Source organism: Branchiostoma belcheri, unplaced genomic scaffold (assembly GCF_001625305.1).
Source record: "Branchiostoma belcheri isolate BF01 breed outbred unplaced genomic scaffold, Haploidv18h27 scaffold37, whole genome shotgun sequence".
In the NCBI taxonomy this organism is placed as follows: domain Eukaryota; kingdom Metazoa; phylum Chordata; class Leptocardii; order Amphioxiformes; family Branchiostomatidae; genus Branchiostoma; species Branchiostoma belcheri.
The window spans coordinates 474,164-485,939 of record NW_017803987.1 but is presented as its reverse complement, the minus strand read 5'-3'; the positions used below and the strand labels follow the sequence as shown (position 1 = coordinate 485,939).

General features: G+C 43.7%; 3 protein-coding genes across 3 annotated transcripts; all 3 read right to left on the bottom strand.

The window, feature by feature from the left end:
• Positions 1-740: 740 nt before the first annotated feature.
• On the bottom strand, positions 741-2,759 carry LOC109476222 (uncharacterized protein DDB_G0290685-like). The gene has a single exon (XM_019777104.1). It carries the CDS (start codon positions 2,757-2,759, stop codon positions 1,206-1,208), a length of 1,554 nt encoding a protein of 517 aa, XP_019632663.1. The 3' UTR covers positions 741-1,205.
• A 3,322-nt stretch (positions 2,760-6,081) lies between these two features.
• On the bottom strand, positions 6,082-7,127 carry LOC109476221 (spore wall protein 2-like). Its single transcript, XM_019777103.1, has 2 exons — positions 6,735-7,127; positions 6,082-6,434 (listed from the first exon to the last, which is right to left on the bottom strand). Exons 1-2 carry the CDS (start codon positions 7,096-7,098, stop codon positions 6,082-6,084), a joined length of 717 nt encoding a protein of 238 aa, XP_019632662.1. The 5' UTR covers positions 7,099-7,127.
• A 1,677-nt stretch (positions 7,128-8,804) lies between these two features.
• On the bottom strand, positions 8,805-11,335 carry LOC109476268 (BTB/POZ domain-containing protein KCTD18-like). The gene is made up of 3 exons (XM_019777153.1): positions 11,044-11,335; positions 10,211-10,345; positions 8,805-9,710 (listed from the first exon to the last, which is right to left on the bottom strand). The coding sequence occupies exons 1-3, from the start codon at positions 11,056-11,058 to the stop codon at positions 9,006-9,008; spliced, it is 855 nt and encodes a 284-aa protein (XP_019632712.1). The 5' UTR covers positions 11,059-11,335; the 3' UTR covers positions 8,805-9,005.
• Between the last annotated feature and the right edge of the window lie 441 nt (positions 11,336-11,776).

Below are 11,776 nucleotides of genomic sequence, written 5' to 3'. Positions count from 1 at the left end.
GCCGGAAGTGACGCAAGTGCAAGAAAATAGTACCACAAATCAATACATTATATTTTGATTTATAAAAATATTTATGTCAAAATTGTGAACTTTATTACATTTTTATACATATCAAAATCTTTTTCTAGCGCAACAAAATAAATAAATGTTCTTATTATGTGATTTACACGTTTGAGCTTTTGGCGGATGCTTATTTCCGAACTATGGTGGAGTAAACAAGCCCAACTGCCTGTTTCCAGTTGGTATGACGACATCTTCGTTTACCTTCGTGACCAATCAACAGCGATACTTGACCCGAGGATGACGTCATCTACTCAATCGGTTTGATTGGCCAACGTCAAGCGCGGGAAAAGCCATTTCCTTTTTTGGCAGAGCGCTAATCTCCAAGCAGATCCTTGGAGCGCTACATACAGTTGGCTTTTCATTTCATTGTGCCGTTTCATCCACGTAATATAAAAATATTGATATTTGACTTCATTTTCAGTCCTTTTCTACGCTGACTAAATGTTTACAGTACTCTTCTTGTGACGCTTTATGATTATAAAGTATTGCAGACAAGTTGAGGTCAAAAGGAAATATACAAAACTCCATATTTTTGTAATCCTTGCATTTTAATCATGCGAATGCAGTTATGTACATCATATGCACCATACGCATGTCAGCAAAGGCGTTAAGGACAGCAATATCACTAGATTCAGAATGTGGCTATTTCTCTGACTTATCATACTTTTATCCTTATTTCTCCTTATTACTATAATATTAGTATTGTTGTTATACAATTGTTATTATCATAATTCTTGTAAACATATGTAAATCATAAATTGCTAAGTTGCCTAATTTCTGAAGCATCTAGAGCCTTTTTTGACGAATGGAAGAATCTGGCAATGCAAAAGTTCCCGCAAAAGTCCTGGAGATTTTGGCAACGGCTCAGGGGCGAACCTTCGAGCTATTTGGATTCGTTGAGACATTTCGAAAGAATTGTATTAGGCGTTAGAAGATATATCCTACAATAGCTTATGTTTAGATGAAACTTATATTTCGTACTCCATATCCAGAATTCTCTCGTTGAGAATAAAGCTAAGTCTTACAGGCCGTTTTTTTACTAATGTCCAAGCAGATGTGGGGTAGAATTAAGGAAACTTTACGGTCGACCTTCCACCCCAACATCTGCTTGGAGATTAGTTTTTGACGTTGGCATGCATGTCTCAGCCGGCGGGATTTCGACCGAATGTTGGCGGATTTTTGTCAAACGGTGACCATCTTCCAACGACACTGGCAGGGTTGGCCTTTGGCTTCCGCACCTTGTTGATCAGTTCTAACCAGCGAGCCTGCTGGATTTCGGGCTGGTTGTTCACGGGACTGTGTGGCGGCAGGTGTCGGCCGGAGGGACGAGCGTGGGGGTGCGGAGGATGCTTCCCGAAGGACGGGGCGTCGCTGCTGAACGGAGACCACCGTCCACTGAACGGCTGGCGGCCCGGGTCGTCTGGTGCCTCACTATCGCCGCCGTGTCGCCCGGCGTGTGTGTGGTGGGGTCGCTGGATACTCACCGACGGTCCTCCCCGCCCTAGTGTCGCCACATTTTCATCGAACGGAGACCATTCTCTAGAACTTCCAGCCGAGGCGAAGTCGTCGGTAGATATGACTGACCCATCATCAACTGCATCATCGGTGGCTGCTGGTTGGCTGACTTCATCGCCATGATTTTCGTCGAAATGAGTGCCTTCCTCTTCATTATCCTCTAGTGAGGGCATGTTGTTGGCAATATTGTCATCATTATCGTCGTTGCTGGCGATGTTTTCATCATTTTCGTTGTTAACGTTTGTGGCAATGTTTTCATTATCGTCGTTGGTGACAATGTTTTCATCATGTTCCTCGTTGTTAGCGATGTCTGCATTATTTTCGTCGTTAGTGGCAACGTTTTCAATTTCATCATTTTCGTTGTTGCTGGCGATGTTTTCATCATTTTCATCGTTGTTTGCGATGTTTTCATCATTATTTTCGTCGTTGGTGGCAATGTCTTCATTACTTTCTGGCCTATGGTCGGTTGCTGGTTGGCCATCTGATGGTGGTAGGTATTTGCTGAGAACTGAAAATTCATTATCCAGTGATCCATCGTTTGCTGTGGCCTCCATTCCTTCCTCCTCCTCTTCTTCTTCTTCTTCCTCTTCCTCCTCCTCCTCCTCCTCCTCCTCTACTACCCACGTGTCCGGTTCAGGCGCCAGATCAACTACAGTTTCTTCATCTACTTCTTCCATTCCTTCTTCTGGGACTAGATCGTCTGTGGCCAAAAAGTACCCCTCGTTGTGGTCGGCGTTTGGCTGAGCCTGCGCGTGCGGCGAGTGCTCCCCGAAAGACGGCGCATTTTCGTCATGTTCGTCGTTGTTGGCAACGTGTTCAATATTTTCGTCGTTGCTGGCGATGTTTTCATTATTTTCTTCTTCTTCTTCTTCATCCAGTTCTTCTTCTTGATCTCCTCCGATTTCTTCTACGCTTCCTTCACTCGTCTCGCCCCGCAAAGCTTCACGCTCTATGGCAACAGCTATGTCTTGAAGAAGTATTGAGAAGTCCTGAAGGATGACCGACAAGAGCAAGCGGTCTGAACGCCCGCTTTCATCGTTCTCTGTCCCGGTTTTCTCCGCGATGTGCTGCAGTGTCTGCTCCAGTTCCCCGGTGAGACGGCCCACTGGTCCAGCGGTTACACCGAGCGCCATGAACAGCACCAAGACAAGGTTCTGAGGCAAGCCGGTACGGAAGAACATGGCTTACGCACGTTGGTATGTCCTTAAAAGATAAGGAAATGTAGTACAGCATATTAGACTGAATAAGAATACAGTATATACTCTTACCGCACAGTATACAAATACTTTTTATAAAAAGAGTACAGCATATTAGGTACTCGCAGATATGTGTTATCATGATTACAGTCGCAGAAGGAAAACATGTTGTTTTTGCTAGGTTTCTTCTTCTTTTTCTCAAAACACATATAAGGTCAATGACCTGGACCAGACGACTGTCACCATGGTAACTGGTGCTGCAACAGACACCCTGTGGTCTTGGACTACATTATGTAGCAAGTTGGAGGGGCTGGTCCCCATATAAATGTTAGTAAGTAAGTTGTTAAGTTAGTAAGTAAATTGTAATTCCATAGCCGGCTAACTATCTACTAAGTATTCAAAATGTGCAGTACTTTATATGTGAAAATGCACATTGTATCAAGTTGAACAGTAGAATATTGTTCCATTCACCAGTTTCCCATCCCCAGAATGCAATGCGAAAATAGGGGGTAACCCTCATTTGCATAGGACTGGAAGGCATCGGAATGATCCTGTTGACGTTAAAGAGCTTGTTTTTCACCGTGTTTTGAGGTGTTGCGGCATTTTATGCTCAATGAAACATTAATTAAATTACTATGGGCCGAATCTGACCGTGTTTTTTTCAACATGGAACATGTGGTTTGTAACGTTACAGCAGCAGTATAGCGTTACCACTATAACGTTACAAATCACATATTCTAAAAAATTCATTCTCTATTTGTTTTCAGATTCGGCCCATAGTGATTCAATTAATGTTGAGCATAAACTGTCCGAACACCTCAAAACGCAGTGAAAAGCAAGCTGTTTAACGTCAACAGGATCATTCCGATGCCTTCGAGTCCTATGCAATTGAGGGTTACCCCCTATTTTCGCATTGCATTCTGGGGATGGGAAACTGGTGAATACAGGGTGTTGAAGTTTACAGATAATATTGTCATGCCTTGCCTGTAATTCATCATACCCGCTGTGACAACAAAGTTCATCGATTATATGTCAAGATACTGACGTGCGATAAATTGTAACGCGATCGAGCACTAGAAAACATATTGGTTGCAATAAGATTATATTTTCAAGTCAGACGAAGGATAAAGCCATGTGCGAGGAATTTCCAGACAGATCTCTGCAAGACAGTATCAAACTGGTAAGGTATTTTAATTTGCAGGGCAGTATATATGCCAAGCAAAAATGAAATCTTTATAAAAACGCCTAAAAAGAATAAAGAATAAAGAGGAGCCTAAATCTCTGCTTGGAGAGTAATATAAAAGCCATATCTGTATCGGTATAGCCGGTATAACCGCTCTTCGGCGTAACACACCAGCTTCGCAGGCACGCGGCGCGGCGGCAGCTAGCTATATCACACCAAACGACTTGTTACACTCAATCTTTGCACATTTAATTGCAGGAGTTGTTTAAAGCTTTCTAGTGATGGTGCCCCAACTGTGCTTGGTGGCAACGAGTTCCAGTCTACGATAGTTCTGGGGAAATACGAGTTTTTGAACACCTCAATTCTTGGTTGATAACTCTGATATTTGAAGGCATGACTGTTTGAAGCCATATATATACGTTATAAGCAAACACGCATTATGTTTAGCTTATTGTTATTTGTGTAGTAGCGAAAACTTTATTAGAAATTTCTGTGGATAAAATATCTTCTTATGATCCCATCGGTTTGTTGCTGGGCTGTTGGGGATGTTTTGTACATAGAGAAGGGATCGAAACCCCGGATAAACTGTCGGCCCATTCCGGATCTGACAATGCAGTAATACGTGTGTGGCATTGATAGCTGTCGACTGACCACATGTACAGCTTTCTGAACACACACACACACACACACACACACACACACACACACACACACACACACACACACACACACACACACACACACACACACACACACACGCACGCACACACACACACACACACACTCATCTGAGATATACTCACACACACACACACACACACATGCACACATAATTAGACACACACGGACACACACACATGCATACCCACTCGGACACACACAGAGACACAGCTAGACACACACACATACACACAGGCATAAACGCACGGACACAAAAGTGCGAAAAGCAACCTACTTCGGACTCTATAGCTAGCTCCATAAAGTTGTACCAGAGTCCCTTGTAGGCGGAATAAATAATAGAAATCGGCTTAAAAAGGAATGTAGCTGACTAAGAGGAGTTAGCTGGCCATCATAGTGGGGGGTCCACTTTGCCTGCATGGTATTCGCCTCCGTTGTAGCCCCACGTCTGACTTTCCCCTCAACAACTACGCCTAGTTTTCTGGTAGTAAGTCAAACGTGAACATAAGTCAGATGTGGTCAGAAACCTGGTTATTATAATAAAAAAAAACTAATGGATTTTAACGTTGTGGTTATTAACGTTGGAAAAAATATGTCCCGAGTGGGGACAGCTGAGGACATAACGCGATGTCAGTTTTAGTCATGGTTAATTTTTTCCGACCAAGTTTTTTGTCGTTTGTCGCTCGTGTGACTAAATCCCTCCCCTGACTTAAAAGAAGACAACTTTACACAGACTTACCTTCCCTGAAATGGATCGTTGGTGGTGAGAGAATTTCGATTCTGTGAAGATGTAACTGAGAGAGACAGTGCTTCACAACGTTAAGGTACTACCGTCTGACACAAAACAAGTCGTCACTAATGTTTACTGTACCGCACAACCGTACACAGGTCGATATAGAGCGATTTGTTCGCCAGATCGGAAAATAGATATGAAAAATCCCAACCATCCATGGACACCCACTATTTCATAACTTGGAATCCAGACAGACACACACACACGCACGCACCACACACACACACACACACACACACACACACACACACACACACACACACACACACACACACACACACACACACACACACACACACACACACACACACACACACACACACACACACACATGCAGAAAGAGAGGAGAGAGAGAGAGAGAAAGGGGGAGGGCGAAAACAATATCTCCGACTCTCCGTACATGAAGATATTATAAAGACAAAGTGAAAATACGCAATTAGCAGCAAGACAATTTTATTTCACCTTAATTTGGAGACAAGCTCAAAGTGCAAACGTCTGAACCAAACATGCTACTTCTGAATCGGTTTCACTACAAAAGAATGCATATTCTGCGGGAGTGATAGATAATGATAAGCATTCTTAAGAAAAACAATTCGGAGCAAGGACTTCTATGTAATTATAGTGTCCATGTTTGAAGTGTGTATAGAAACACATTATGCAGACGGGACCTGGGTCGGGAGAACTACGGGAGTGTCACCGCCGGGGGGCTCGTTGCCTTCCCCGCCGGCGCCTTCTTCGCCTGCTCCCGGCGGGCCTTCGTCACCAGTGCCCGATGGACCCTCACCTTCCCCACCGGTACCCGGGCGGTCTTCCCCACCGGAGCCTTCCTCACCGGCACCCGGGCGGTCTTCCCCACCGGAGCTCTCGCCACCGGCACCCGCCACCGGCACCCGGCGGTCTTCCCCACCGGAGCCCTCGCCACCGGCACCCGGGCGGTCTTCCCCACCGGAGCCCTCGCCACTGGCACCCGGGCGGTCTTCCCCATCTTGTCCGTCTCCCTTATGACCTTCGCGTGAACAGAATGAACAAAGAGTCATCATGATTGACATCTCATACAGATCAACGTACACAAGGAATATCGTGCGTGTTCTAAAATTGTCTCGTCTGTTAACGATTCTAGATAAATGCAAGCTCCTTGATATATCTGTCTTTTTTTTTTAATGAGCATGACATGCAAAAATATTGGGAAAGCACGTCTCTGTTCATGCTAAGCTTCTAGCACGTTTCTTCACAATTTCGCAAAGATTTCATACTAAGTAGTTGGCTGTACTTTTACTTGAAGGCGAGTCCTTGCTTTTAGTTTTACCTGGTCTCCTGCCACGAGGGCGGCGATTCGGTTTGGGGCCGCTAGGGGAACCCTCCTCACTACTGAGCCCGCTCTCAGCGCTGTCTTCTTCCCCACTGCCGCTGTTCTGCCTCCCCCTTCCACGGGGCCGTCCTCGGCGCCCTCCGCTCTCCTCTGTTTCCCCTCCACGACCCTCCCCGTCGCTCTCTTTTTCTCCGCTCGGTGGATTTCCCCCCCTCCACGGCAGCGGTCCTTCTTGATTCCGCAGGCCCCTGTCCTCACGATCCCTTCCCCGACCACGTTTTCGTCCGTCGGCGTCCATGGTCATCAGCAACAACGCCACAACAACCAGGAGACTGATCGTAGCCACACGGAGCGGTCCCATCTCGTCTGTTTCTTTAGAACTCTTGTCAACTTCTTCAACAAAAAGAAATACATTTTCTGTTACACTGCCCAGTATATAATATCAGCAAAGAGTCACCCCACTCAGCAATCTACAGAACCTGGTAGGCTCTATCTTTGATGTACACAACATGTCTGAACAATTCTTATGTAACATTTTACTTAGAGGATCCCCCGATTTACACTCAGATACAAACTGTAACATTTTGACAATCACCTAAACTTACGTTATTGATACTAAACGGTTTGTATTAGATTAGCGCCTACAAAGCATGTTCTGCCTTACCATTCATTATTATTCATTACTATAATCACCGTGTTGCCATTTTTTTTTACCCATTTGCTGTTCCCTGTTGTTTTTGTCATGTATTTTGTCACTGTATACCTGTATGTCTGGTGGTGAGGTTAAAATTAGCTAGCTACAGCTAGAGTATCTCACCACCATGTCCTGTATTGCACATGTCGAATTCCAAAAATATATCAAGAATTTGCAAGGGTAACCTCTAAACTGAATACGTATATACTGTAATACGGACAACCTCACAGTCCTCAATTCATTCACAATCTCAGTCACCATTACAAAGAAGCGACAAGAAGCTTAAGCTTAAGTGTACAACGAGACTTTTTTCAATGATTGTGCCAATGATATTTCTAGGCTATGGTCATTAAAGTAGACACGCATATCGGAATCAAATGTCGATTATCAGTAGACTAATAACGCATAACTCACCTTGTGTGAAGATAGACGAAAGTTGTGGTTCTCCGTCCGAAAATGTGCACACGTCTGACGACCGGTACCCCAGCAAGACCCTAGAATTTATACTCCTGTCTAACAATAGGAGACATCTCTACCAGGTATGCACTAAGATATAAGGACAATAGGTGATATCTCCGCTAGGTACGGGACGGCACCATGTGATCGTCGACGTCACTTACTACTGTCGTTACACCTCTTTTTTTCAGGTGCGTACGTGACAAGCCGCACGCATCTTTAGAAAAAAATTAAAGGTTCCATTAGGCCATAGCAAGTAAATTTTATGGATGACACCCTCCGCAGACTCCAAATCTAATGCGTGCGGGCGAAAAAAAAACCAGACGGGCCGAAAAAACAAGGTTCCTACATTTTAAAATTTTGACTCAATCATTGTACAAATGGTTTTGATTCAGTGGGAACATCACATATACACAGCCAGCATCACATATCACTGCGTCAAAGTAAGAAACAAAACATTAAATCAGAGCCTTTTCTTGTCTCCTCTCTTCACAGTTATCTGCCATCCACCTTCCGGCATGGCAACAGACATCTTTGCCCATTTTCGGCATGATGACCACTGTCAGAGGGCAACAAAATTTCTTGTTTTTTTCCCCCCAAAATCAGGCGAAAATTAATGCGCGCGGGGATGTCATCCATACAAATTACTTGCTGTGGCCTTACAATACTCAATAAGAAGGAAATTTGTTATATCGATTGCATCAAGGACATGATTGATTTTATGTTGACAAATCCAGAGGAAACATCTTGAGTTCAAGTGAATAAAATTCTGTAATCTCGGCTAGTATCGATCTCTTTGCGTCCTTACGAGGATGTATTTAATAATTGATATCGCCTTTGTTCAATGAAAATCATTTATTAGTCTGTTATTCCCATCCTTTTAAGCCACTGCATGAAAAAGTAAGGGTATACTGGCGCTGTTTAGCAAACATTACCAATGTCAAGTTTTGTAGTGATTTGTTTTCTAAGTTAGGTCTTTACCCTTGTTTGCATATTTTCTTGAAAACTGCCTCCGTTTCAATTCACCAAGGTAGGTTTCTTTGCCCACCATAGCCGAGCCGTAGTATACCATTAATATTTCTTCAATTATGTTTACTTTCATATGGAATACATTGTTATTATTTGTCCCAGGTAAATCTGAAGGTAAACAATGTTGCCAGGCAACGGATCTCCCTCGTCACGCATGCGCAGTGCTCCTCGTGTTCCTGCGGAGTCAGCCACCGCGGGCCGAACAGACTTCTGGGAGAAACGACGTCCAGGCACTCGGTCCCGAAGCACACCTTGTACGAACATTGCCGAGGAAGCCCGACGTGCTCGACTCGGGTAAACTCGGTCAGGACGTAGTGACGGAACTTGTCGACGTCCCCGACGTCATCGAGAGAAAACGACAAGTCAAACGCTTTTTCTGTCACACAGTCGTGACTCTTTTGATCCAGCACCTCAGAGGGTATTTCGGCACTTTTCGGATCCGAAATTACGACGACAAGCTCGGTCAAGGTCGACTTGCTCCGAAAAGTTGAGAACCCCCGTTTGCGACACGACGCCTCGATTCCCTGTCGTGCTTTTGACGCAATTTCTTGCATGATTCCTAAAATCTTAGGGTAGTCCTGCGCATATTTCGTCCTTTCTCGCTTGAGAACATGTTGGGCGAAAAGACTTGGCATTTTGTTGAAGGTTTGTTCCACTAAGTCGTGGATGTTGTAGAATTCGGCCTCGGTGACGACCGAGGATGCTACAGCGGGCGGTGGGAGTTCGTCCGAGCGGAGAAAGTTGAGGACGTGGCCGAAGTTCGTCCCGTCACGGTCGATGAAGTAACGGCCGTCCTGAAATCGAAAAATATGCCAAAAGTCGTCGAGATTTTGTCGAGTATTTCTTGAATAAAGTTAAATTTAAAGTCTGATTTAATACTGGGTGATTAATCTGCAAAAATTGTATTTGACACGCAATAAGTATGATTTTACGATTTTTTTTAGTATTAGGAAATTGTACGTGCATTTGGGGGGGGGGCATGCGCTTTGCAATTAATGTATTTCAAACAACGGTGTCTCCAATCATGCAGTAAATGAATGAATGAATGAATGAATCGATCGATCGATCGACCAATCGACCGATCGATCCATCAATCGATCCATCAATCGATCGATCGATCAATCAATCAGTCAATCAATCAGTCAGAATGAATGAATGAATGAATGAATCGATCGATCGATCGACCAATCGACCGATCGATCCATCGATCGATCAATCAATCAATCAATCAATCAATCAAGCAATCAATCAATCAATCAGTCAGTCAATCAATCAATCAGTCAGAGTTTCTGACCTTGTCCTTGGTCACGTGATGACGTCCGCTAAACATGGCGGCCAGCATGGAGTCCTCGCGCTTGCGCAGAGTGGACAGTGACGTGGTGAAATGAAGACCTCCAACATTCAGACACACAACTTCCGGAAAATCTTGCTGTTCATGTAGTAAAGTTGAAAGATAATGATTAACATTTAGAAGATGATATTTAACTGTTTAGTCTTTTATATACGCTCCGTGTTTGAGTGGGGTATAGGGTGGCGCATATCGCCGTTTCTGTAGCCCTTGGGCCACACAACTGTGCAAAAACTACGTAAACACAAGGATGTCCAAGTCCTTGTGCCTGTCATCTAACATGTTTAAACCAAAGTTGGATCATATTTGATACTTAATTGAGATATCCATTACTTGCAAAAGCAACAGCAAGAGCAACTAATCTTCCTGGATTCCACAAGTTTAATACACATAACGACAACATTGAACATATTACACAATCATATAAAAACAACATTACACTGCTATACAACATGGATAAAAGAAATACTACTTATAATACACTAATGTATGCCAAAATGCCTTTAATTCACGTTCTGGTAATGCACGTCTGCTCCGCTAGAGGCCGCCTATGCGTCAGCATAGCAAGTTGCATATCGTCGTTTCGTATCGGTTGTACGTTACGAATCTCAAGGTTTACCGGTTAAATTTTGCTCCCAAAAGTTCAGTGAGACTACCTTTATTGCATACAAAATTTTACCTAATGTCTAAAACACCCCAACAAATAATGTGCACGTCTTTACTCAGTGCTGTAAATATTATATAATTATTTGAAAACGAGCATGATTTACGTTATTTACCTGCTCTCCTTCCATGGTCAATTTTCAAGTCTGTATGACTTATTCCTGTCAGAAGATCGTGGTTGAACGCTGCTACAGTGCTATAAAAGCATGACATTACAGGTTCAATGTCACCGAACTTCTGAGACCTGTTCCATTTCGATGTTCGAAGTACTAACAGCTGATCAACCTTTGTCTCTTCTCACAGCCTTGTCACTTCCGGGTGTGGCAGGCCAGTTAGTGACCTTTGACCCTTTATCATCACCTGTTCTTTCCCATCATTATGGCTCCACCACTATGTGGTGAAGACATACTGTTTTTATGGCTTCACCACTATGGGGTATAGACTACACTATGGGGGTATAGACAGGGGTAATTTAGGAACAATCCATTTCGTGCAGGAGGGGGATAGGCCCATTTTTGGTACAGGGGACGTGGTGAAGCCATTTGCTGCATTTGCTCCCGAGCAAATGTTGGCCTTTCTAGTTTTTGATTACTTTGTCATTCTAAATTAAGCTGGTCACACCACTTAAAGTGTACATTTGTAAAATTTTATAAAACGAAATATCCAGCACCAAATTACACCAAGAAAAACTCAGTTCCTTTTCCACAAAATTTTAGATCCAACAGCTTCAGAGCAGAGCAGAGTGCTATCCCAGCATGCCATGCAGTGGGTTATAGTTCTAGTTCAACATCACAGAAATAGCAAAACAGGCAATTTTCTTTTAGAGCAATATGACCGAGGGCTGCTTCT

Excerpts from the sequence above, each read along its gene's own strand:
- LOC109476222 (XM_019777104.1), bottom strand. The coding sequence starts at position 2,759 with ATGTTCTTCCGTACCGGCTTGCCTCAGAACCTTGTCTTGGTGCTGTTC.
- LOC109476221 (XM_019777103.1), bottom strand. The coding sequence starts at position 7,098 with ATGGGACCGCTCCGTGTGGCTACGATCAGTCTCCTGGTTGTTGTGGCG. Across the intron at positions 6,435-6,734 it reads CCCTCGTGGCAGGAGACCAG|GTCATAAGGGAGACGGACAA; the intron begins GTAAAACTAAAA and ends GTTCACGCGAAG.
- LOC109476268 (XM_019777153.1), bottom strand. Across the intron at positions 9,711-10,210 it reads ATCACGTGACCAAGGACAAG|GACGGCCGTTACTTCATCGA; the intron begins GTCAGAAACTCT and ends TTTCGATTTCAG.